Source organism: Gallinula chloropus (assembly GCF_964237585.1).
Source record: "Gallinula chloropus genome assembly, chromosome: 16".
Lineage (NCBI taxonomy): Eukaryota > Metazoa > Chordata > Aves > Gruiformes > Rallidae > Gallinula > Gallinula chloropus.
The window spans coordinates 6,247,529-6,275,182 of record NC_140101.1 but is presented as its reverse complement, the minus strand read 5'-3'; the positions used below and the strand labels follow the sequence as shown (position 1 = coordinate 6,275,182).

The 27,654-nt window shown below is 47.6% G+C and overlaps 1 protein-coding gene across 1 annotated transcript in view; it reads right to left on the bottom strand.

Annotated features, from left to right (window-relative positions):
- BMP7 (bone morphogenetic protein 7) overlaps window positions 1–27,654 on the bottom strand; it is a gene marked incomplete at its 5' end in the record, with an annotated part of 40,632 nt that overhangs the window by 7,773 nt on the left and 5,205 nt on the right. Inside the window, 2 exons of the mRNA XM_084271451.1 lie at window positions 573–721; window positions 10,341–10,533. Of these exons, the coding sequence (XP_084127577.1) occupies window positions 573–721; window positions 10,341–10,533 (342 nt within the window). The remainder of the gene's footprint in view (window positions 1–572; window positions 722–10,340; window positions 10,534–27,654) is intronic.

The window sequence follows — 27,654 nt, the reverse complement described above, 5'->3', positions numbered from 1 at the left end:
TAAGACCAAGGAGCGTGATGCTTTCATTAAGACCTGGTTAGCAAAACCCCCTGTCCAGTTCTAAATGCATCCTTTCTGGAGATCTTTGAGAACCAGCTTCTTCCCACCCATTCCCAAGCCTCCCAAAGGGGTGCCACAAACAGACCTTGGAGTCCAGACCAGGCATAACTTTACTGCCACAAAGGGAAATTAAAATGGTTCCCAGGTGCTTTCTGAATTTGCAAGGACTTTTGTGCTAATTAACACCACCCTTCCTACATCATTCAGTGGCATCTTTTCACCCAAAACAAAGTTCCTTCCTCGACTGGATCGCACTACCTGTGGGGATGCATTTGTAGCTAGCGCTGGAGTGACTCCAGCCAGGTTTCTGACCTGTTGAAGCATCTGAGTACATCCTTAACCTGAAATATGCCTGTGGATTATTTCATTATTATTATTTGCATCTCAGGCAAATTCAGGAAAAACGTGCTCAAGAAGTCCTGTTCAAAGGAAAGGGCACCGAATGCTTAATGCTTCCAGTGCTGGGAATCGTGTGCTGAAGACCCTGCCTGATGCTGGGGTCTGACACTCACCATCGATGCCTTCCACAGACAGCTGCAGGCCGAGATTGTGCTGGGGATTCACCACCCAGTGATTACTGGTCGCTGTGATGTCAAACACCAGCCACCCCTCTTCCACCGCCCAGATTGTTCGAGAGTCAAGCAGGAACAAATCTGAATCCCTGAAAGAAAAGAAGCGAAATTCCCGGTGAGCGGCTGTTCAGCCAGAGCCTTGGGAGACGCTCATCACCTTCAAACGAAGCACTTTAATAAACACAAAAACCCAGTGAGGGTGGTCTGGAGCAAACAAAACCCAGGGAGGATGTTCTGGAGCAGAGCAGAGGTGGTTTGGAGTTTGTTTGCTGCTGCAGTGAACCTCAGAGCTGCTGATGCAGCTTCAGAAAAAAAATGCTTGCCAGACAGAGATCTGCAAAATTATTGTTTGCATATGCAAACTTGGTAATTGGGCAGACAGTGCCGCTCATTATTCTTTCTGCACATAATTTCCTGACTTTTATGCATAATCATAGCACCAGGGTGAGCCAGCTGGCATGCCGGAGTGCGGGTATCAGCCTACGGAATGGTTTTTAACATTGCTCCATCTGAGGTTACAGGTAATTGCCTGAGGTACAAGCCCCCCACGCTGTCACAGCCCTGCATTGGGGTGGCAGTTCTCTTCCAGCCTGTCACTGGGGCTTTTTAAAGGCCAGCACTGGGTGGTTGTGACTGAAGAACTAATGGTAGAGAATGAGAACTGTCAGAAATAGGGACAACTTCACGCGCGTGAGAAGGGCCAAACCACTCTGGATTTACACAACGTGTCCTGGAAAAATTACCTTAAATGAAAATTTGAGAGAAAGGTTGAGAGAACACAGTTTCTGTAGAGGAAGGAATCTTAGAAATTAAAAAAGAGATAGAACCTGGGTGGAAACACTGAATGGTGATGCAGTTCCTTTACAAAAACCAACTTTGTAAGAAGAACAAAGAGACACGGTGGAAGTGTCCAGACAAGTCCCATACCAGCTGCTTTTGTACCGACCATGCACGAACATGGAAACTTGTTTAAGTGTAATTATATCCTTTTGGATGAAGAAATGTCCTTGGAAAAGCCTTTAGTCGTGACCACAGAGCTTAAAGGCAGCCTTATTAATTTTGTCACTACTGCTTTGTCAGTGCAAATAGATACCTATAACCCAGTTTACACAGTGCCTCGTTTGCACGAAATATCAAGTGACCAAAAATGAACCTGAGAAGTGCTGTCGGCATAGAGGGTTTTGTCTCGCAGCTTTCGGTGATTCCTTTCCCTGTGGGATACCAAGAAATGAGAAGCTTTTGTCCCACATGGCTGTTTTAAAGCAGAAATAGAGTTTTATTGGTATGTTCTTCCTACCTAGCTTTCCCCTTAGCCTCTGTGGGCCAGGACATATAAAGGATGATGGCTTTCCTCCCCGAGCTGATGGATGCGACCGCCTCTGGCTCTGAGCTGTCTTATGTGAAATTAAACTTCTGAAACGGGCTCCCACAGAGCACGCGAGCGCATCCATCACCCGGCGTGCATAAACAGAGGAGTCTTCGTTTCCTCGCCAGCACACGATGCAACAGGGCTGACGATGCAGACACAGCCTGCATTGCTCAGGGTGCAGTTAGTCAATTAGCAGCTTTCTGGGTCAGCTCAATTCAGAATGAGGAGGCAAGGGCTGATGCTTGCAAAAGATGTTTTACAGGCACAGGATCGTAACAATTCCAATTGCTCCCTTTGCCCAGCACATCCCGGCCATGAAGGAAGGCACAGGAAGGGGAGTTTGGCTTTCTCTTAAAGCTTTGGTTTGTGGAAGAAGCCTGATGTTGGAACTGAACATGCTGCAATGCTTCCTTGCTAACACACAGGGGGGTCTTACAGGGGAGTGTTTTGGTGGTGTTTGGGCAGCTGAAGCGGGTGGCTCAGGAAGGAGCTGGGGTGCAGTGATGGAGAGCCTCAGCTACCCATCCAGGGAGCTGTGCTCCGAATCTCATTCAGCTTTGCCAGGTGTATCACAGCCAGCTGAAGATAAAGTGTGGATGACTCTCTCTCTCCACATGCACATCAGTTACAGGAACGCAAGATGCTCAGACTCTTAACTGGGGGACAAATTTCCTGGAGTTTCATCCCCACCCAGGAGCGATGGCCCACTTCCCACTGTGCATGATGCAGCCGCATGGACACCTCCCGCCCTTCCCTGTTTACAACGGGCTGAACAAAACACATCCCAGAGGATCTGGGGACAAGGGAGTAGTACAGATTGGCCCGTTCCAATGGCTGAGTCCAAGTTTCCAGGAGTAAAGGGTTTTTATATTCGCATACGGCATCATTTAAGCATGGCCCTTGACTGGAACTCATGATTCACACAAGGTTTAGTTCATAGGGCCTTGGCTTGCTTGGTTTTTCTCCCTTGATACTTTGCAGGTTGAAGATAATAGCAATAATGATAACTCTTTGTTTTTAGCTACTGCTTAACTGCAGTATTACTCAGAAAAACCAGCCTTTAAGCTTCCCATGCTGACATGATGCAATCGGGGTAACCAGACAACATGAAGCAACAAGTACCAGGGTGAGTCAGTCTGGGAAGTTGTATAATGCATTTGTTTTCCTGTAGTTACAGTGATGTGCAAACAATAGGCCTGGAGGGGAAGCCCAAAGTGAGAGAGATCAAAGGGACCCACTAAAGGGAAACATCCTTCCCACACACGCTTGGAGCACTTGGACCAAACAGGCCCCGTGGCAGATGCTCTCCAGAGAAGTTTAAGCACTCCTGGATTAGCACTTTCCACACCAGCCCACCAGCAGCGGCCAGGGGTGGGATGCAAAACCCGACCAGTGTTGCCAGCAGAGGCTCCCGAGATTGTGGCGCCCATTGCCATGAAAAGGAACCTCTTTTCCTTTTAAAAACAACCTTTCTTTATGCAGAATGCTCTCCAAAGACTTAACGGCAAACAGCATTAGATCACTGGCTAACAGACAGCAAGGCCTTTAGACATCATTGCTGGACAAGGAGTAATAAACACAGCAAAGAAATGTAGCTCTGCTTTGACTTGAGCACAATTTGCTCTGAGGGCTCTCGTCTAAAGAGTTGTCATGAGACCATGCTAGTTAAGTCTAACTCATGTGGCTGGTTTGGGTTTTAGGTTTGCAGTAAAGGTCTGAGTGCAAAGGGAAAGGACTTCTTGTGCACATCGCTGGTACCTTACCCTGTCTGTCCCACCCCCCCCACCCCACCCAGTTAAACACACCGTTTCAGGCGTTCCTGGAGCACTGTGAGTAACAGCTCTGCAACCGGGAGGCTGAAAAGCATTTTGGCTCCTTTAGTCCCTTCGTTTGAGGACTTCAGGGCACGTGAGCAACCACCCCAAGCCTCCTGCCAGGCCACGTGGTCGGGAATGGCACATGATGCTCATTTTACAGAGAAGGAAGCCAGGACATGGAGATGTTAATGCTGAGATCAGAGAGATAAGTGCTGAAGTCTGGACCCAGACCACGGGTTATGTTTTGTTGAGACCACATCAAAATGGTTCAGCATTCAAAGTACTTACATTAGCAGGAGCGTCACAGCTTTTAGCTGGGGTAAAACTCTGGGCTTTTGGCTCCGTTTTCTCGTGGAGCTGATGGGGACAGGAGGAGGCTGCTGCTCGCCTGCTGATGGCCTCGGTAGTGTCTGGTGCTGGGTGCCAGAAAGAAGAGGCACCTCCCAAAAATGTGTCTACAGATTGTGTAAGTACTGTGTGGTCTGTGGAATTTCCTTTGTGAGTGTAGTGGTTTCTAGACTCAAAGGTGAAGAACAAGGACCACAAAGTGAGGGTGGCTGAAGAGTAGGAGGCGTGTGAGATCGTGTCTGGAAAAGCAGCTGGCGTACGGAGGTGGAAGGACTGGAGCTGCCCAAGGGCTGTACGTGACTGAGGATGAGGAGGGTGGGTGGCCTGAGAGAGGGAGTTGTAGGGGATAAGTGGAAGAAAGACTGGAAGAAGTGAGGTGAGTGGAGAAGTAAGGGGAGACAAACCACAGAAACGGCAAGTTAGAGCATCCTGAAAGGGAACAGCGGGGAAGAGAGTTGCCATGTTGTGACGCTGTAATTCTAGAAGAAGAAAAATGATTACCAGCCAAGGAGCTTCATGAAAATAGTATGTACGGGGTTTTTTGCCTTTTGCTGGGATATTTTTTCAGCCCATAGGATGCACTTCAGTTTGCAGCCATAAACACTAGAACTGTATCTAAGCATTGCAAGGTGTGCTTATCTAAGCATCAGAGGCTCAGTGACAAGGGCAGGTTTGCTAGGGGCAGCCCAAGGACAGAGCTGGCACGGGGGCAATGCACATCCAGGTTTGAGCAGGTGGAGGGAGGAGAAGGCAGAACAGGCATCCTGAGAGGGTGAGAGGAGATCTGGGGTTAGGAGATGTCTGCTTGGATTAAAAAAACTGCAGTCTCCAGATTCCAGTTTGCTCAATGTCACTGCTTAAAAGTCAGCTGCAGCTGTCCAAAGACAAGCATAGGAAAATATTTTTCAGACTTTCCTACTTTGAGAGGGCCCCAGGATCTCCCTGGGCCTCTCCCTGGCATGTCTGCAACACCCTCTGCACACAGACCTGATGCAGCCCTCCTCCCACACCATCCTTCCCCACGCCTGTCTGGGATCCCCTGCTTGTCCTTCCCTTCCCTCCCCATGGTAAAAACCCTCCATGTGCCCTGGGGAGGACCTGCCAGCCAAACAGAGCCTGGGGTCTCCTCCAGAGCCTGGGGTCTCCTCTGGCGATGGGGTGGTCGCAGCAGGAATACAGTTTGCTGGGGGTGGTTTCCAAGGACTGGTCTGAAAAGTGGCTGTACTGTAGTGAAGCAGATGCATGTGAAGTCTCTTGGATCCTGGGAGAAATTAAATTTGCTTTAAAATTTCAGCAGATTTTTAATGTTGTTTTGCGTGGTTCTAGACGGGCACGACCTCAAAGACTGATTAAAGGTGGCAACAGGAGTTGTACCGTTTCCTAAATACAAAGCCTCTTGTAAAAGCAGTGTGGGGAGAAGGGAGGTGTACACCTATCTCTGACACTTCATATACAGCTGCTCCTATCCAGCATCGAATCGCTGGGCGTTAGGGCATCACTCAGCTGAGTGAGACCCGTCACTGGGGTACGCATCGTACCTCCTGCAGCTACCCAAATGCGTGTCAAGATCTGGGTCTTGCTCTCTGAATTCAAGATTCATCAGAGGTTGTGCAGGCTGCAGTGGCTTTTAGGATTGGTTTGAAGTTCCCTCAGTCCTCGCACAGAGACAAGTACAGTTACCAACTGCCTTAGGGATAGGTGACAAAAACCCCTACAAAGTTATCATTGGTACTTTTGTAGATGCTGTTAGTACTTGCTGATACCATTGCGGAGCTGGGGTACAAGGTTAAAACAAACGATGCCCTCCATTGCTGCACCACCCCTAGAACCATCACGGGGTACTTAAAAAAGCTCCTCAAAGCAGCACATTGGCTTCACGGGCTGGGTGGGCCCGTCTGTGTGGCGAAAATTACATGTTTCAGCCCACAGAACGGGAACTGACTCCGATGAACTGAAGACAGGGCTCTGGAGAGGGGTCAGGTTCGATCTTAGGTGCCAAAGGGGAGTAGGTTTGAAGCACCAACTAAAGTGCTCCTGCTGCATGGCTAACCCAGGAACCCACTGGGCAAGACCTCCTTTTTCTGTGTGGCTGGGAACAGGAGTATTCAGATCATTTGCTGCCTTTGAAGCCTGTGAAATCTGTAATGGCCACAAAGTGAGCACGCAGCCACTTGATTCCAATTACCAAAAGCTGGTCGAGTACCTGGTTTTATTCTCTCCAGTGACACAACTCCCATCCACTTCAAAGGGGTTGGGATTTACCCCACAGTGCAAGCACTGGGTCCAGTGCCACTGGAGATGTAACTGTGGGATGAGGTATTTTAGCTTATGAAGGCACAGGCTGATGGGCAGGAACAAGTGCTGATCCTGAGGGGAGCTGTACAGTCTGCATTATGGGTTTCTGCAGCTTCAGGTTAATAAATATAGAGTATGATGCCCTGCTCCATAACCTGCCCCAGAGCCACATGGCTACTTTTTGGAAACACCTGAGTCCCTACCAATTGCTGTAGGAGTTGGGTATTAACCTGCGGAGCTGCTCTTATGAGTCCCACCGCACACCCACGTGTCTCTCTGGCACTCAAGTCCCTTTAAAATCCTTGCTTTGGCTGCTGCTTACAGCAACAGCAGGGAGTCTGGGGGTAATGGGTATTTCTCTTGCAAAGCAGTTCACAAACTATTCCATGTACAAGTAGCAAAGTTCATTTTTCCCAGGCTCATGTCCGTAAGCTTTACTCTGCCACATTCCCAGCCTAGCTGCCCGAGACAAATGACCTCCAACACCTCGTACAAGGCTCATGCCCTGTGATGTGCTTCCCCACAGCAACCTTTAGCTCCTGCTCACAGGGTCTGTGACCACACACAGGGACTTGATGTCCCAGTGCTCAGCACCCTTGTCGAGCCAGTCACCGGCTTTATGAAACTCTTTCCCAGGCTTTTGGGTGAGTGAGCCACGAAGACCAAACAGAAGTTGAATGTGAGTCACTGGACTTTTAAGTTATGCACGCGAAAGCTTTGAGACACGTTGTGTTAGTCAAAACATCAACTGTTTTCGCAGTGTTTATGATATTAGGAACATTTTTGTTCATGAATGTACTTGTTTGCTTAAGTGAATAACTGATGCTTTGTGTCTGAAGAATGTGGTGCGTGCTGTTCTGTAAAGGAGATGCTGCCAGTGTGAGAAGCTTGCCTCGCGAGGCATTCAGGAATTGGAAAGGCCCGAAAGAATATTTGGTCATTTTGTCCAGTTTCCTATAAACACCTGTAATAATACCCTCAGCCTGACAGACATCATTTCTGTCAGCCAAAGGCCGGGGTGGGATCCCTGGGCATCCCAAGGGACAGGGATGGGCTCTCATTCCTACTGCCAGGGCTGCTGGGCATCCCTCTGCCTGCGACTGAGCAGGAGATGGAGGAGAACTTCCTCCCTGCACTCAGTTGTCAGTGCTGTGGAGGAGCAGGGTGTCCGGAGGACTCTGTCTGCCTGGAAAGGTCCGTGCCTGTATTTTTCACCAACAATAAACTGTAGACAGGAGATGGTGCTGGTTCAATACCTGCCAACCTGTCTGAACTCGTAAAGCAAGTTGTTAATTGTTGAGCTGCCAGTGCCTATGGTTTGTTTGAACTGAGGGCATGCCATCATGCCCTCCACATCCCAGCTGTACTGAAAATCGAGCCTTCAGTGTGTCTGATGGTCTCTTCCCCCTCAAAGGAAAAAACATCTCCCCCTGACCCCAGCCTGGGCTTCCCCACTGCGTCCTGTGTGGGGCTGTCAGCCCCAGAAGCTGCCCTGCGCTTTGCCATGTGAAGGAGCAGGGACGCTGCAGCTGCCTCTGGGCAGCCCGGCACTGAGCTCCTGTGCCCCAAACCCATGGGGCTGGGGGGGGCACGGGTCTGGGGAATACCTGGTGTTCCCCTTCCGAAAGGCAATTCCCACAGTTTCCTGGGAGATACAGTAGGAGTACCGGGAGAGGGGAAAACCATGTGGGTTTTTGCTGGCTGTCATACCTGCCGTGCTCTGGGGAAAGGAATCTCTAAGGCCAAACCCAAAGGTTTCTCTGCCTGCGTGGGGGGGGGAGGGCTTGGCTTTGTTTTGCTCTTGTTGCTAACAACGTCGGATGGGTCTGACTTTCCAGCCTGCTCGGGGATGAGACAAACAGCCAAGCATCAAAGTGAATGGGTGGGTTTTGATCAACGTTGGAGAGAGTTTGTTTTCTTTCTCTGCTTGCCCAGTGACACACTGATTTGGATGCTGGGTCCGTGGCAGAGCTGGTTGGGAAATGTCAGTGGAAAAATGCAGAAGGAAAGAAAAGGGGAAAAAAAAAAAAGACAAATATTTTTACAAATATTAGTGAGAATATTTTTTACCTTTGGTCCATCCAAACCTACAGGAATATTTTTCAGGACAAACTGTTCAAAATTCACCAGTGCCTGTGCCAAAACCTATGCAGAGGGTGAATGCTCATTAAAAACCAGCGTTCCTGTGGTGGGTATGATGCAGGAGAACTGCATCCCATCTCACTGGGACAGCTGTGTAATTAGCCAGATTCCTCACCTCTCCCAGCCAGCCGTACATGTGTGTGCCTGCCCTTTCCATACACTTTTTTCTTGAGGAATCAGAACTTGTGAAGGAGAGGGTTTGCTGCTCTGCACATACCTACACGGTAACTATCTAAACCTGGCTTTAGCAATCCTGTGGCTGTATCACTGTGAAATTAGGATAAAAAATGTCCCCATAACTCTTTCAGTATTTCTTAGTGGGCACCTACCTCTCTCATCAGGATCTGAATGAGGGCTTTCCTGGCATCAGATGAGTTAAGACGTTTGTTAAGGCAGTTCCCTAATGCCCTGGCACTCTTCATCTGCCAATACATCTCATTTTTACTCTTCCCAAGAGTGACAAACCATCCCTTGTACCCAAATACCCCACTCCAGAAATCCAGCACAGGTGGGGAGGCTTCTGTCTCGCCAAGGGACTAAGATGGAGCAGACTGCACATTTGTGGCTTCCGGCCTCCACCTTTAAGGCAGCCTGGTTAAAATGTATCATTTGAATTATCTCTGTTTGATAAAAGTAAATTAACATTGGGATGGTCCCCAAACCCTGTGAATTATGGTGCCCTTAGAAATGCCAAGAGAACCAGGAATCTTAAGCCATACGATCAGAATTTCAGATATGGAATAAAACACACCGGTGGTTACTTTCACCATACAGCAAAGCCGATAGAAATTCTCACCATTGAGACATGTTGATAAGGTTTCCTGTTAGTTTTCTTTTTTTTTCCCCCTGCATTGTTATTAGCTCTTATAAAAATATCAAGCCAGAGTCCTGATTACATGATTTTTTTCTTACCCTTTTGGACCTTCCTCTTTTAAAATCCCTAGTGATTCTCTTTTCATAAACCTAAATTAAGGCTGTAACGTTATTACCCCATATTTAGTAGTCCTGAAAAATAACTTCTTTCTAGCATATGACTGTAAATACTTCTCACCTAAATAAATTCAATCTCACTTTTAGTAGGATTTGTGTGTGGAAGAAATATGTGCAAATGAAACTAAGTGCCTTTGATAAATGGTTTGGGATTGCTGATTAATTGGAACTAAAAACAGATGAGAAAATTGAGCATATGTTCTTATTCAAGGTCCCTGGGGGATTTGTCAGGGGGTTTGGCATACATTAATAACTGCTTGGAATGGATTTAATAGCTCGTCATGTAGTTTTGCACACGCAAAACGATCAGTCAATACAAAAAGCATGGTGTCATCTGTCTCTGTTAATTAGGGATCTCAAGCGCCTTCGGTAATAAGGCTAGTAATTAAGCTACAGTTAGAAAGGAAGCGTTTGGATGTGGTTTTGCCACCTCAGGATCTGTAAACGGCAGGAGGAAGAGCGCTGAGTTTACCATCTTTCTCCACACTAGCGCATGGCCAGACATGCTGGCTCCTCAGCTGCCCAGTGCTCCCAGGGACGAACTCAACAGTGCTGGGATGCTCCTGGGGCACCTTCTCCCCGCAGCACCTATGTGCCTGCCACTTCAGCGCTGAGATTTCAGCGTACAACCCTGATGCCGAAACCCACTTCAGCTGCTTTTGCTGTTGGCAACCAAGTATTTCTAGAAGTGTTGGATGTAACTCTCCATGCTTGTGCTTTTACAGGGGGTTGGGAGGGGTCACTCACCTTCCCGGGTGCTCCTGGAGTACCTGGTAGACGCTAATCTGGAATGTTTCATTATCGAAGCGTTCGCGGATGTAATCCTTATATATCCTGAACTCAGCAGCCGTCACCGCTTCCCCCTCTGGGATTCTGGAGAGATCAAACCTGAACTCTCGGTAGTGGCAGCGCTGATGGTGAAACTCTCTGTCATGCTCCACTGAAACAGAAAAACAGCCCATTAGCCACCTGCTTTGTTCCCCTTCCCCTCGCCATCAAACAAGCTTGTGAGCTGCCACAACAGAGAAGGGCAAGAATATCTGATTGCAGCATCTCGTGCTGTTGTTTGGCTCGTTACAGAGCCACGGGCTTCCTATGTGCTTTATCAGGGCTATTATAAGCATGTGCATGTTTATCAGCCCCTCTGTGGAGCAGTTTTGCAGCTGGCTGGTACAGGGTGTGGGGTGACCCTTGTGTTTTAATGGTTTTTGGCAGCTTCATGCTTGACAAGCGCCTCTGGACATTTGCCACTGATAACGACCAAGCGGCGGTGGGAAGGGGCAGATGGGGCTTTGCAGGAGTGCCGGTTTCTGGCCTGACTCTGTGTCCAAAAATCATGTACATGCGTACCTGCACACGTATATACACCAATTCCACACCCTGAGGATTTCTTGCTGGTGAGTCCCATTGGGTGCCAGTTCAATTCATCACAGACCTAGAGCTCTGTGTTGAAGGACCGAAGCTTTCATTTGAAAGCATCTCTAGTGATCAGGGCTGCGAAGGAGATGTTCAAAGCGAGGACCTTCTCCCACCTCCCAGCCGTGACCATGAAATAGGAAGAGGTGCCGGAGTCCTCCCAAGGCAGGGTCAGGACAGGGAGTTATTCCACCAAGTGATGGGTCTGCCGCCATTCTGATGGACAGCTGACAGTGTGGCGTGACACGGCTTGTGGATACAGAGGTGTTGTGAGAAAACAAAGATTTCCAGACTGTCCTCCAGTGAGGGGGAGGAGAGGTGTCAGTGCCCCATCCCAGCATGTGAGGTGAAGCCGCCTTCCCGGAGCAAGTCCCACATTGAATAGACAAGTCAGACAAAGGAAAACGGGGAAGCGGAGGGATAAGGGATGAACCGACTCGCCAGAGGTCACACCGAATGGCATTTCAAGAGCCGAGGTTTGAACCAGGGACTTCCCGTATGTTCCAGTCCCGTCGTCTGCCCACTTGACCTCCCTGCAGCTCGACTGCACAATTCAAGTAGTTAGCTCTGAGATTTTCTTGGCAAAGAATGTGTGTCTGTCTACAGGCCTTGATTCTCTTCTGGCAGCAGTAAATCCATTGTGTAAATCCATTGACTTACATGGAATTACTCCTGAAAAAGAGGAGTTTTAAGCCTGAGTCTGGAAAGCACTATTTGGGTTTACAGTGCTGCACAGTATGTCTATCAAGCAGGATCCAGGACCCCCTGTGTCAGGGATGGAGCCCAGGGAGTCCCTGCATCCACACCGGGTCCAGGATGCACGGTGGGTCCAAGTGTTCCCAGGGAGCGGGTTCAGCGCTGCAGTGCTGACTGAGGTTCGGCAGCTGGCCATGGGCTCCTGCAAGGAGTCCAGGGCTCACCGTTTGCCATGGTATGACTGCTGCTCAGGGAAATACTACAGAGCTCTAACTAATAGCTGTGATTCATCCCAGAGGAGATATTTTTTTTTTAGGCATGAAACCCCTGAAGTTTCCAAAATGCAGGTGATTAAGTGCAGCAAAGGGTTTGGGAGGTTGAGCAGTGGTAGCATGCTCTGAACCACCAGTTATAGCAGCACCTCGGGCTGTAACACCTCGCTGAGCCTCAGAAGATCACTCACCTTCATTCTCTGGAGCAGGGGAATATTGTGAATATTCACCAGTGTCTGTGTAACGCTCGGCATGCTAAAACTGCCCAGTAAGAGCCAGCAACGCTATCGAATGTGCCCCAGTCCCTTTCCCCCAAAGAATTCTTAGCAGGATAAGATATAAAGGGTATGATTTCAGTCTCAAAGGAATCTGCCTGTGCCTAAATTACAGCGGGGAGGGGAAAATATTTTAATACAGAATAGCTCCTTTAACCACAACTATAGAAGAATGAATATAATGTTATGTGGTTTTAGCTGTGTTACAGATAACAGCAGCAGCAGGGTGTAGGATGGGAGAGGTCTAGCAGTGGGATGTACCAACAGGATTTATATCCAAAGACCAGGGAAGGCTGAGTTTTCAGAGGAAGGTGGGTTCACCTTTTCCACATACATGTGATGACAACTACATCAGCCGACACCGGTCCTTAGCTGCACTTCATACCCAAAGCCTGACAACAAACACAGGAAGATGAAACTTTTTTGGGTGCCACTAGAGTTCACCGTGATTCCCACTGCAGAGCCCTAGGAAAAATGTGTCATATTAGTATGAAAAATTAACGGCCAGGGTCATGAAATAAAGAGCCCCAAAGCCTGAACTTTCCCATGCTTTGCAGATGTTTGGATATAGGGGTTTGGGCTCAGCCATCTTTAGTGTTAAAGCAAACATTCCTGTGGCTATAGTCATTAAGATCATGAAAATATGTGGATATGTAACTGAAGAAAGAATCCCCAGAAACCCTTCAACTCAGTGTTTATTGTTTTTCCCCTTTTTCTTTGCACTCTGGACCTATCTGCTGACCCAGAAGTAACAAATCCTTTCAGAACTAATTTATGAGAAACACTGACCCTGAATCAACATCTGTTAGATGACTGCAGTAAATCTTATTACATAATTAAACACCAAAATCTATGTTAAAATAACGTTAAGGGTCTGACTCCAACCCATAAAAGCAAGACTCTTTGTTATGAGGGCTGAAATCCCATCCTGTGCTCACGCTGCTGCGCAGCGGAACATGTGGACATATGGTATATCACATGCAGTACTTTTCACAGACGACAGTCATACCATGGGCACAACAGCACAAGAGAAGCAGGGCAGCACTCAGGAGCTCTGAGTTTCCTGGGTTTGACAAGTGTTGGTCGGACTTTTGACAATGCTGCACTGGGTTATTTCCTATTAATTACCTGAGAGGTCTGAACTGGTGAGGGCATAAAAAAACCAGCAAGAGTCTAGAGAATTGCTGGGGCTTTTTGAATGCGACTGTAGTTACTCTGCTTGAGCTAGAAAAATCTGTGATCCCTATTGACATGCAGACCATAATGAGAACCTTTTGGTCATTCCCAAAGGATATAATCTCAGCTGTTTGTCAGCCACCACGTGTGAAGTGCCCCCTTAAAAATCAGTGGGCAGCATCAGTACTCACTGGGCACATTAGTAGCCCTGCTGCCCCAAGAACCTGAACTCATGTTTGTCCTAGGTCTGCAGTTCTTACTAATCACTGCTGCCCAAAGGCTTTCGGTGAACAGCTTTAACCCAGTTCCTGATCCCAAACCTTGGAAATTCCAGCTCAGAGACTGTCACAATCCAAATGCCTTGGCAAGGCAGCTGCTCGGGGAGGAAGCCAAAGCTCTGGATGTGCAATCAAAGGTTGTAAAATATGAAAAGGAAGAACACCCTTGAAAAATCATTCCACTAGGAAGCGGTGCCTTAGCTGTGGGAAAACAGTGGATTTCCTCTCCTGAAGTAGCCATCCAAAGCCACTCGCAAGTGACAGGATGTGCAAACATGCCTTTCCTTGTTTCCAGCAGTGGTACCGCAGCTTTTGGAAGCACAACCCCTGTAGACAAATTCTGACTGAATTTAACACGTGGCTCAACATCTACCGGTGCAGAACAACCCCTCAACATCCCGAGCAGGGCTGTTAACCACAGCTACAGCAAGCGGGGACCATCCAATGCTCCCTCTGGCACAGTCCTTCAGGAAGAGAAAGGTCGAGAATTGAAAGCTGTAGCATGGAGCTACAGGAGATGAATGAGAAAATAAGCAAGGCACTAAAAAGCATGCAGGAAAATTAAGGTGGTCCGACCAAAACAAGCGCCTATCTTGGGTAAGTGGTTATCAGTACACTTGCCACACCTCTGCTGCAAATATGCAAGTAAGCTCAACGTCTTCGGCAGCCTGGCCTGGACTATCTGTCTACAGTCTGAATGCTGCAGAGGCTGTACTCATCTATCTGACAGAGACAGGGCTCTGAAGTCTTTGTCTCTCCAAACCAACCCTGTTGTGGCATTGTGGCAATGCAAGAGGCAGGACAGCACAGTTGTGCAACAGCAGGGATGGTTAAAAGCAAGCACTGTGGATACCGTGGGCTCAGGTGTGAAGCAGCCAAGTATTGGATCCAAAAATATGGGAAAGCTGGAGATAAAATGCCATCAAGTCCCTGGTACTTGTTTTGACATGTCCTGTTTTCAGCTATAAAAACTTGAAAACATGAAGATGCAAGGATGAAGAAGTATGGTTACACCTAGAACTCATACTTGAAACCGGTACCAAAAAAGCAACAGTGGGCAGAAAGCCTGGGTACCCCCATGGTACCCAAATCTGTAAAGCCAACAACACATCAGTGCAAAGCTGGGAGACTTGGACTGATGCCATGTTTGGTCCATCTCACAACTAAGTGTTTTGATGGTAGGAATGAGCCCCCTGACTCTTTTCAGCTACTCTGTAAAAGAGCACCGGGAAGTGCAAAGCCAACCTGGGCTACCTCTGCCAATGTCGGTCAGGCTGCTGGGTCTGTGACAGGGACTGATGGTACCAAGGTATACATGGCAGCAAGGATTACGCTGAGATGTATCCTGCAGCAGTTACTGCTTCTCTCTACAGGTACCAACCCCCCCAGGCCATTTTAGCCTCAGTCCTGAGCTCAGCAGCACACAATGTCCATCAGTAACTCTGTATGTCATGCAAAGAACCGCTGAACCACACCAGCAACTCTCCAAGAACTACTACGTTAAAAGATAATTATTACAGAAGTGTTTAAGAGCTGACCCAAACCCCAGGGAAGTCAAGAGAAGCATTCCTGCTGATTTCAGTGCATGTCACAGGAGCCCTCACTTTTGCCAACCTGCCCACCTAAGCGTTTTCACACTCTTGTTTTCAGGAGATATAAAAAAACCCTCTTTTTTTCCTAAGGAAAGTAACAGCAGATGAACAGATTCCATACTCAGGCTGCCAAACTGGGAAAGCTTTGGTAATTCCACACCTCCTCCTCCTCCTCCCTGGCACGTCTGGGGGATGCACTTGGGATACACTTTGAATACTGAAACAAGTCAAAACTTAAATTTTCCTGTTAACACTTTCACCTGATAATATGTTAATTGTTTTTATATGGCATTTAAAGAGCAGTTGTCTCATTTGCGGTAGTGCTCGGGACAATTACAGCACTACTTGTTCCTCGTTTGCAATGAAAAAAAGCACCAGAAGGAATGTGCAGTAGGGTGTCTGTAACTTCTTTACTCTCAAAAAAAGGCCAGAAGGGATTTGTAAAGGACTTTAATCTCAAATAGATTAAAGGTCCTGAATTCCTGAGACTGAAAGATAAGTCAAAGGAAAATAGATTCCAAGAGACAACACCCCCTGGCCCCAGCCTTTTGGCCAGGCGGCAGACTCAGATGCAGAGCAGCCAGCCTGCGAAACCCCCCTGAGATCCGGATGCCAAAAAACATCTGCCATGCTCCAGCATCAAGGTCTAACAGGTCTTTAGAGCCTACCTGTGCACGCCTGGCCCCAGGGAGGGCAGCAGCCACGTAGGCAAGTTTAACGGGTGGGAAGGTCTTGGCTTTCCCTCTGACAGCCCTAGAGCTGCTGAAAACGAGCACAATGTGGGGACATGGTTTAGTGGTGGTTGTGGCAGGTTGGGTTGATGGATGGATTCAGCGATCTGAAGGGTCCCCTCCATGACTCTATTTCTTCAGCGATGGCTGCGGGCTGGTCAGCTTGTCCTGTGAGCTGTGGTGTTGTCATGAAAGGAGAAACTGTGCTTGGAGTGACTCCATTTCCAGCCAGCAGTGCAAAGCCTTGCTTGAATTTTCCTAGCAAAACTGGCCCGCAGAGACTCAGTGCTCATGTACCCATTTTACAGCTGGGTAAAGGGAGGCGAAGGTGATAAGCTCTTTCTTGCATGGTAAATTCAGCCCTGCCCCATCTACAGGTGGGAAGCAGGACTAATGCAGTACTTCTGAGTGAGATGAAAACCAGGTTCCGTAAATCCTGATCCCCAACCCCAGAGGTTAGAAACAGGGGGAGTTTCAAAGTTCTTCAGCGCTCGCTCTGCAGTAAGGGGCAAGCGTTACTGCTTCCAAAGGGGAAGAAAAAGAAAAAAAAAAGCCCTCTGGAGTTAATATTCTTCCTTTAGCCATCACTTCATTTTTTCAGCTTTCAGCATGAAGGTGGCGTTGCCAGCAAGACCACCTAGCCACAAACCCAGCAGGGAGCTTCCAAAATTCTTCTGAACACTGCCTCCTTGTTAGACAGTGGAAAGTGGTAATAGCGGCAGCGCGCATCGCGCCTGTGCCAGGCTTCGGGCTGGGGATGCAGCACTCTCCCCGCTGCTGAGCACAGCTTGGAAAGATCCTTTCAGTCCACACATGTATCAGCATTAGCCATTTCTTTGTCAACAAATCCCTTAATACATACCCTCTCTATCATGTACAGATGTCCAAAAAATAATGGAATACTGTACTACAAGATTAAACACTTTAATGTCAGCATATGTGTTGCATGACTTGGAACAATGGTATCATTGTGCGTGTACAAACAGCGGGTCGCGGGAAGATGGGTTTAATTATCTCCGAAGCAGCAGCGATTTCTTCCTGACTGCGACGAACCTCAGCTAGGGCTGCTCAGGGCAGGGCATGGGGAACGCTCTAGCAAAATGCCTGGGGTCTTCCTACTGCTCTTCCAGCATCGGCTTTGGTGCTGTACCCGCCACAGGGATGCTGCGAGTCACAGCGTCCTCCGCCGTGTGTCTCACCCGGGAGACTTTAAAGTTAAAATTCCTTGGGATGATAGATGGCAAAGGAGAGACGTAATAACAGGGAGGGAAAGGAGCGATGGAAGTGTGCCTGCTGCCTCCCACACTGGGAGATGTTGCCCTGCCAGGGCTTCTTTGCAGGCACTTCCAGGCAGAACTCTTTCTCCTCAGAGAGCATCCCTGAAGTATCTGGGCTGGTTGTGCACAGGTAATCCATTTTCCTTTCTGAGTGTGCCCTGATTGGTACCCGTTTACGCTGTGGTTTCTCTGCGAAGTAAGAGCCTGGCTGGATGAAAGGTACTGTGAAAAATTTACACGTGGGACTCTCCTAATAGTAAACAGACTGACCGCGGTGTGAATCCTAGTGCTGAGCTCACAGCGCCTGTGTGTGCATCTAGGGAGAGCAAAGTTAAAAGAGCAGGGAAGAGCTGTGTTTCTTCTGAAGACCTTACAGCCCTTGCACATGACACGCAGCAGCGCATGGCGCTGCAACCCGCCCGCAGCTGCTGTAACGCAGTTGGGATTGCTGCAGGATGTGGGGGTGAGGGAATGGAGAAGCAGGAGTGTGAGAGGGGAAGGGAAGAGATGGGAGCAAAGTCGCTCCTTGAGACAGACTCCCTCTGTTGCCACCTTCATCTTCCAGGATGTCAGGGAATCTCCTGCACTGCCTCCAGCATCAGCCTCACTGCTCACATTGGAAGGGGGGCCTAGGGCAGTGCTGACCAGGGATTCACCCCCAGCAGCCTTCCCCTCCCCAGCACCCAGGAGTGGCTGTGTCCTGTGGGGGGTCAGAGACAAGCTGGGGAATGCTGGTGGTGCTGTGAATTGTGGTTGCTTCCATGTCCTTCTATCTGGCCAGTGCTGCGGCCATCGCAAAACAGCTCAAGCTCTTGTGCTGTAACCAGGAGTAGGGTTATCCGAGGCCGGGCTTTACCCAGGTAGCCTGTACCGACAGCTCAGGGCTGCTTGTCTGTCTGAGAGATGGGGATGGACCTGGGCAGCAGTCCTGAGGTGGGCACTCCGACAGCTCCCAAAAGCGACCTCAGCTCTTCTCTGCACCTTCCTCTAGAAACACCCCTGCAGCCGAACTGAGCTGAGAGCCAAATGACAGGCAGATGCTATTCACCACTGCTGCTTTCCTTCCCCTGTCTGCATGGTAATGCACAGCACAGAGTAACCCAGAGACATGCCGCTGACACATCCCCTGCACCCTAAATCCTCTGGATGCAGCTCAGGGAGGTATGTGAAGATGCAGGAATGCTTTTCCCCCTCTTTGAGGAGAGATGACTGATACATTGCACTGCTTACTTGCTCTTTTTCTAATTGAGGGAACAGCAAGGCTGCTTGCCTGGGTGTGAAATCGGTGAGGGGTATGTGGTGAGGTGGTGAAGCCTGCAATAGGTGTGACTCCCAGTCACAAGTTTTGCCAATGCATCTGAGGAGATAGTGACAGTGTGGGGAGGAGGGAGAGGAATTGCAGATGAAGGGTGGGATGGTGGAGACTGAGGTGGCAGCCACAGCACTGAAACTTAGTGCTGGTCTAGAGGAGGAAGCAGGGGGATGGGTGTCTCGGGGGCAGGAGGCTGCAGAGCACAAAGAAGGATGAAATGCAAACTATAAATAAAAAGAAGGAAACAACTGATCCAGGTTGTTCTCAAAAGCTTCCAAGCTTGGACAAAATTTCAGATCAGGGGAAGGCAAGAAAGTTTCCCTTCGATGCAATGATGTGGTCACGCAGAAGTGCGACAGCATCAAATTATGCCCTTGTATTCCAGTAACCACACCGGGGCAAACTAAGGGGCTTTGAACACCTGTATTTGATAAATTCAATCCTGTTTGTAGCAAACAGACTGAGCCAGTGATTTTGGGAAGGTCGCTGCCCCAGCACCTTGGATGTGCTTATGGAAACCAGGCACAAACAGCCCAGGGAAGGACAAACAATGTGCTGAGACTGGGCCGGTAAGGGACGGTATCGCCTACCCACTCAGCTTCAGTTTGTTCCCAACCTTACTTTATGAAAGTTGTGCTCACAAACTGATGTTTTTCAAGCTTACATGCTGCTAATTATCTCCTACTACACAATTCTTTTTTGAGTTGCCTTCTGCTCCTTGTTTCTATCGGCGGATTATTATACAGCAGAAAGTTACTCAATAGAGGAAAAGATTCAACAACAGTTGCAAAACTGATAGAGAGAGGCGGGCTGGATTCTGGACTGGTACAGCTGGTTTAAGGTATTTCAGAAGTAAATGAAATCAAATGAGAATTTATAATCCTTCCTGAGGTCTGGATTCCATCAGACTAAACTCATTAGGCATTAAGGTGCAGGTGCAGCTAAATAAAGGATTGTTCTGCTTTCCTTAATACCACAGATTCACATCTCGAGTTCAAAATAAAAGTCTTTTTAAAGCACGTGTATATATTGTGCATCTACTGGCAATGCTTGAAAGTCCAGCTGATGGATTCTTCAAATGCCTTGTTTATGTCAGAGGAATGTGCCCGTCTCCGCACCCACCGTGCCAAGGAACGCGAGCAGAGAAGTAATGACACACCAGGCTCTTATGGCTTATCCATTTCCTTTGCATTTCGCTGCCTCTCACCTACTGCCCAAATAAATACCATAAATCTAATCAATTCTCCTTTAATATTGGATCGCCGCACCAGCGCCAGCATCCCCCGCCCCAAATTTCCCAGTGTGGGTGTGCAGCTGCGCCGGCTCTCTGGGAGGGACCCAGCAGGAGTCGAAAGCACAGGGAATGGAGCCTCTTTTGTGCTTTCCTGGGAAAAAGGGAAACCATTCAGGAACCAGTTCCCCAGGTTTGGGACCATGTGGCTTGCTGAGGTTCTTTGCTGGAGCTCCAGGTTCTGGTTTTGCTGGGAAAGTCGTTTGTGGGACATTACAAAATAACCAGGCAGTATCAGACATGTGGTCGGCGGATAAGATTGATTGCAATCAGCAAAACTCAGCTTGGAATGTATATACAATGTGTGTAACGCTCCAAGCTGTGCCCTGAGACTGTGGCCAGCTAGACCTTTCGAGCTTGTCTGTGCAATACTAAACATCTGCCTCATTCTTGGCCCAGAAAGTTCTGGGAGATTCAGGGGCAACAAAGTCCTGGGGGAAAAGGTCTGTCTGCCCTGGAGGGGAAATCCCTGGAAGAGCAGAGCCCTTGTCCTGCACTGAATCACAGAAAGATCAGGGTTGGAAGGGACCTCTGGAGATCAGCTAGTCCAACCCCCTGCCAGAGCAGGATCACCTCAAGCATCCTCGCGGTGATACCTCCTGCGTGTGTTCTATGTGTGTGGTGTGGTGATACCAACAGTTTATAAACCAGGAATATCAGATAGAAATATGGTGTTCAGAGGGATGGGAGGAAATATTTTTGAAAATAATGATTAGAGACCTCAATTACTGCTTCCTCATGAGGTGGGACTTTGTAGCCCATTTCACATTTGGCTTCAGGAGCATCATCTTTCCTCTGTGCTTCCAGGAGAGCTGAGCTCAGGGCAGGGGGCACTGAGCAGAGTTCCTGGGATTTGAGAGCAGGGAATGGGAGCGGGAGCTACTGTCTGCCCATGGTGGGAGTTGTAGCTCATGCATACTATCATTCTGCTTTCTAGGGAAGTCTGCCATGCTGCACGTTTATTTTTATGGAGATGCTGACAGAGGACTGTTTATTCTTCTAATAATTTGGGATATAGGCCTGAGAGCTGTGAATGTGAAAGTTCTGTAAATTGATGATGTATTTCTGTCAGTAGGTATAAAATGCCCATCTAAGAGTGACAGAAAGTTTAGACTATTCAGAACTGTCCTCAGGAAGGCACACACACACACATATGATATATACATATATACACACGTAGCCATGCATGTATCCAGAGAAGACGTGTCCCTGTCACACTTTAAATGCTGGCGGCCTGGATCCCAGGCGTCGCAGCATCCAAAAATGAGGAGATTTGTTTTCAGTTTAATTCCCACCCACGATCCCTATTATACAGGAGGAATTAATTATTTTTTCTGGTACCAGACAAGGCCCTTGGAGCCAGGGGCAGCACCCTGCTCAGCACGTGGATCGCAGGGCTGGGTTCCTGAAACCCAGCCTCTCACTGGGGCTGGGACATCCAGGGCTCCTGAGTCAGCCCCTAACGACGGCATTTTTGGGTTTGTTTTGGGTTTTATGCGTCTTCATGCACAATTTTGCAACAGCCATTCAGGGTGGAAATCTCATCTGCTGTAACACACCCTGGCGTCGGCTTGGGATGAATGAAGGGAACACGGTGCATGCCCTGTCACGTGCAAGCTCTTAAAAATAGCAAAAAGATGAGAGTGTGGCATTTATGAGAGCATCCTGAAGAGCACAGATCTCTCCTCCCCAGCTCAGTCGTTCACCCACCAGTCCCTGCTCTCAATTGTTGGGGCTACAACTGGCAATGTGGGCAGGAGATGTCCAGGGTGTTGGACACGCAAGGCTTTTCCCCCCACGCCGTAGGGCTTTCAGTGAGACAGCTCTCACAGTTGTGGATTAAGGACACTGACAGCTACTGTTCTCCAAAAAAGTATTCGGGGTCTGCTTGAACATGGCTCCTTGTTGTTCTGGGGTTTTCCATGTATTTCTGCATTCCCTGCATCAGGTTTTAACACAGAGTAATGTCAGAGATACCTGTGGATATCCATATATATATATATAAAAGCCTAATATATTATGACTCGATCACACCCAGCTGCTGGGCTCAGAGGGGGAAGTTGCATTCACACGGAGGAGCAGTTTTACACCCCGAGGAGCAGTTTTACACCCCGTGTACTCAGGTGCTCCTTGTCACCTGTCCCCAGGGACAAAGGATTCATTGCTTTTTGCTGAAACATCTTCATCTTCTTGCTTGGGCCAGGATTTAGCAGAGTGGTTACTCAAAGGCCTCTCTTGGAGCTGAATGACTCTTTTTCGGCTCTTCCCTGCTGCAGTTGAGCACAAGTATATTTGTGTAATTAGGGGGCCCGGTAGTAATGTTGTTAAAATACAAGTGGGCACATTTATTGTTTCCTCCAAAAGGAAACAACCGATCTCCAGCAGTTCTGGTTTTTCCCTGTCTCAGCTGAACATTTACTGCTTTACGTAGCCAGCAGATTGCCAGGGTAAAGTTCCTTCTTCTTCTTACTTTTTTTTTTCCCTCTCCTATTTCTTTCTGTTGAAAAGAAAGAGGGGAAAAAAATCCACTTCTTTCTCTTAACAAACGCTGGATTTTTTTAAGGATATGGTCAGAAAGGGGAACTTAAACTCAGCATGATGTTTATAGAGCCACACAAGCTTCAGGCAAAGTGATGTGCAGTACTCTTTATTAACATCTAAAAAGTCCCTGTGGGATTGTAATTACTGCACAGTCATAAACAAATAAAAGTAGCAAGATTAAAATGTTCAGAATATTTTTAGTGATAGAAGCAATTAAGTTTCAGCCCTGAGACCCGGGGGAGGAGCAGCTTTTAGAGAGCCCTGTTAGCAAATGGCCATCGTTCGTGGCACTGTGGATAACTTGGCTGATGTAAATTGTTGTTCAAACACTGACACAAAAGTATTTGACCATTACTAAATTTTAAGACATGGGATTTCTTAATGATGGTAATTTTTAATCTTCCACTCAACTGATAAACATGACCTGGCTTTCCCCTGGGGTGCCAAAGGACACGGGTTCAGGTACCTAGGCAGCCAAATGCATCCAGCCCTGCTCCTTCCTCGGCAAGAGCCGGCTCTCCCCACTGGAATTACAGCTCCCAACTACCGATGCTGTATGACTTTATGAGCATTTTCCTTTAGTAGTTCTCCCAGGGTTCTTCTGGTCTCTTTTAAAAGTTTTACTGCCGCTGCACTGCGGGAAGAACAATGGGTACAGGCAGAGGACCGAGGCAGCCCCACCGATGCCAACGCCATGAGGTGGCTCAAGGCTGGACTCAGCCCAGCAGCTCTAAAAACAGATTCAAAGCTCAACCTGATTTACAGCTCCCCCAAAACTTGGTGCAGGCACCATGCCAGCTCCTCAGAGGGTGTCAGCTGTGGTGACTTCACCGCCGGCGTGGCCTCATGCCAGGATGCTCCAGCTGAGGCTCTCGGCCGGTGACATCGGTGCGTTCCTACGGAGCTGTAACTCCCACCAGCATCGCTCCGTGGGGGGCTGCAGCCTAATGAGAGGAAACTTTTTTTTCCTCATTTGAAAGGTGGTTGTCCCACAACAGCTGAAACTGTAAAAAATGATGTGCTGCAAGGTCATCGGCCCCATCGGCGCAATGACGTTCCCTTGTCACAAAGAGCCAGAGGCAGTACTGGCTGGTTTACTGGTTATTCAAGGGAAGCTGTGTCTTCCCTCTCCTCCTTTTTCTAGCTTTGTATGGGGGATTTTTTGCATGGGTTTTGGCAGTTTCTTGGTTTGTTTTTAAAAGGAAGGTAGCTTTTAAGAGCTTGCCACGAAGATCTAAGTTAAAGGCTTTTCTCTGCTACAAAGCCCACATAGTTTCCCAGGCCAGGTGGACCCGACAGCACTGACTGCACGCTGAAACATCTCATCCCCACCCTTCAGGCACTTTAATCGTAAGCCTTTCCAGATACACTGGATAAACACTGTCAAAATGAACCTGAAAGGGTCAGTGGTGGTGGTTTAGTCCTTCAGTAATTACGAGTTTGTCTGTCTAATTACACCATAATCTTGTTTAAACTCGGATGGCTACTCGCAGTATCTTTTAAATGAGGCGGAATCAGAAACAGTGAAAACCTGAAAATTCACAATTCTTCTACTTTAAACGGGGGGAAAACTATTCTTTTTTTTTAACTCCTGTAAAATTTAATTCAACCTGACAACAAAGGAGCCTTAACTCAGAAGCTACCGCAGTTAAGACGAAGATGATGAAGAATAGCGTGGGACCTCCGAGATGCAACTGAAACTCAATCCCCTACGGATAAAACTTTCCAAACAGTTTAGAAATAGTTTAAGGTAATTTACGGGAAGACTTGAGTGACAAAGCACATTACTTGAAGTGCCTTTCCTTCATGAGGCACTTTCTAAATTCTTTCTCTTTCATTTCTTTACTCTCAGGAGACTTTTAAATCCAGTGAACCAAAACACCACTTTGTTTGTTGGTACAGCGCGGGGCTGGCGCGGATGGCAGGCACTGCACCTGCTCCAATAAAAGGGGGAAACCAGGAGAGAAAACCTAGCTAGCACTCCTTCACGGGAATCTACTGAAACATGAACAATTTGGGGTTTGAAAATCCTCCCAGAATAAAAGGAGAAATACATCAGCAGACGTTGGTTTTACCAGCATCAGGTTAAAATGAACCTGGTCGAAGCGAGCCTTGCACTTGTTTCACATACAAAGACAGGGCACAGCACTAAGGAAACTACGATTACGCCTGAATTTCTTTGAGAAAGCAAAGTATTTTAGCTGGCTGCTCCTATTCTTTTAAAGAAAAAAATATCTGCTGGCAGTTTTGATGGAAACAGTTAATCCTCCTATTCCTTAGTTGTGGAGGCTTTTCCTACTTTTGCATTTTCTCACGCTGAGTAATATCACATTCTTACAGCCCGTTTCATAATGATCAGAATGGCAACATAAACAAAACTCCTTCTGCTCATCTATTAATAAATAACTAAAATTGTGGGAGGTGGAAGAGGGGGAGAGACACCACGGAACTGTTTGGATAGCTAGCAACAAAACTCCCTGCGAAACAGGGTTTTTCCTGGGCTGAAGGGATATGCGATGGAATATCTGATAATTAAAAATCTGAACTTAGAAGAAACACTGACAAAGGATAAATTTCTTCCAAGATTTGCCCTGATCATCAGTGCCCGTGCTGCTCAACATCCCATGTATCTCTCTCCCTTTCTCCCACACATCTGCACACGAGCATTAAATACAAAATGTCATGAAAATTCCTAAGTATCGTTTAATGCTGGCAGCCCTGTGCTGTAAAGCCATTTATATAAAACTGTGGTTGGCAGCTCTCACTCTTCCATGGGAACAAATTAACATTGGCATTCCAAACACAGGAAAGTAAGGAAATTAGAAACACAGTTTATATTTGGCCAGTGCTTTGAAATGCTGTACCATGCTACTGATGTCAATTAATGAAAAGCAGAATTTTGCATTGAGGGTCTGGTTTTGAAACACATTAACACACGTTCAACATGTTTGCACAGGAACCGGATTGTAAGCATCTTGGTTCCAAAACAATAAAGCAATTACACTAAGACTTGTAGTCTAGAAGTTTACCATTAATTCAATCCACTCAATCTGGATCACTAAAGGATTCTCCCTGACTCCAAGACACAGACGATGCAAATGCTTCACAGAATGGTGGGGCTTGCACCTAGGAGCTGGCAGGCAGATTCTCTTACATTACCTGCTGTAAGCAGGTGAATTTATGTCCGAAGAATGGAGCTGCACAACATGTACAGCATACCCAAGCACAGGGGGTCTCGGCAAGCTCCGGTGCTTCCATCAGCAAAACAGGGATTGCCGAAAGCCGTACCTGAATTAGCGTTGCTTCACACTTCGGCACCTGCACCCTTTTCCTCAACAAAGATGCTTACCGACAAAATCCTTAAAACACTTCTGGTTTTCACATGTACACCAAAAAAAAAGTATCTAGATGGCGAGTTTATCTCCTGGCACAACTCCACCAACTTCAGTGGAATTACTCCAGCGTGGAATTTGGCCCCGCAGCCTTTGCAGCACGCTGTTTATTTGTACTGTGATTCAGATACTTTGATACCAGGAATCTTTCATCACTGACATTTCTCCATATGAAATATGTCTTGTGTTAAGAAATATCAGTTTTGCATTTTTTGTCAAACATTATTTGTTAAATTACGTTTGTTGCAAAGATGGGAATTCAGCTGTGGTTCAACAACACGGACTGCGCTAATAATGATAAGCAGTGACTAATAGGAGCTAGCTCATGTTTTGATTATTTTCAGCGAAGGAAGCCTCCCTCAAAAACAGTTTCAAGATTAGGAGAAAAAGCTGTTTGAAGCTCTAGCAGGAACTACTGCCTGCTCATTACTTCAACACGGGGGCATTTCTTTGGCTGGCTCTGCTCTCACTTGTGCTAGTCTAAGTCAAGAGGGAGTTTATGGGAATTACTTTGGACGTACAGGCATATAAATGAGACCACAGGGCCAGCTTCAGTAGAAATCTGACCATTTGCACCAATGAAGACCCAGACAGGGACTCTTCTCTCGGGTTTCCGTTTTCCAAACACACCGGGCACAGAGCTTTGTCCAGGTGATGAGTCCTGGCGAGCAGTCCTGCTCGCTTCAACGGCTGCATCCTCATCCCAAAACCAACTCCAACACCACCCATGTTTCTTCTAGAAGTTCCTTCTCTTCAGAGCAGAAACACATAGTGTAGGCACACAGCAGATTTTATTTACCTCAATATAAAATATATGTAATTAACCAGGTGTATCGCAGTCTCTTAGCACTGTGGATTAACAGGTAGTCTCGTCCCACAGATGACTTCATCCATCATGGCAACTTCTCGCTGGCATTCATCAAGTTAGAACAATTGTGATGCGTAAAGCTAAATGTGTTATCATTTTGACCACAAATTAACAATTTCCATGTAAATATTAGCATTTCCTCACTCGGACCGAGGATAGAAGCCATAATGGCATGAACGGTATATTTGATTTAAACTAATTAAAAACAGAGGCTCTTGCAATTTAATATATTGATTTTACCAGTGGGACTTAAATCTTTTATAATAAGTGTACACAGCTGCAGTGCTCGCCCACCGCCACTTTTAACCCTAATCCCTGCATTCCTCCTGACAATAACATGACAGGATCCACACATCCCGGTATTAGCCTTAACCCCGGTGACACTGCCAGAATGTATTAAACTAAAACACTGCAGTGTCCCATTTAAAAGGAGCCTGTCAACAGCCCCGAGTAGGCTTTAATACTTATAATCTTGGTTTTAATTAATGTTTCCAGCCACTCCTGTAACCGTCTCTCACGCATCTCTCCTCCCCTCCACCGCCAAAAACAAAAAAAAGGAAAGAAAAGAAAAAGTGGTTTAAGCTTATTTAGAGGCAAAACTGTAGCACAGGCTCATGCAAGAGGAACAACAGGGGATGTGTGCACACACACACAAGCCAAACCGGTGGCAAGGCAGGCTGGGGTGGGAGCAGGACCAGCTCCTGCTACAGGCAGCGCAGGAACTGGCCGTCAAGGCTCATCTCCTTCAAAGTACTTCACAAGCCGTTGCGTGTTGGGATTTAAACCATGGCTCCCAACAGGGAGTTTGCCCCCCCACCCCCCATGCCAGGACAGCCCACTTGGGAACAGGGGAAAGACCCCGTGGGGATAAATGCAATCAGGATGGTTTCTGCATCCTTCCTCCTTGCATGAGGATGTCTGTCCTCGGCTGCTCTGTTCTCTGC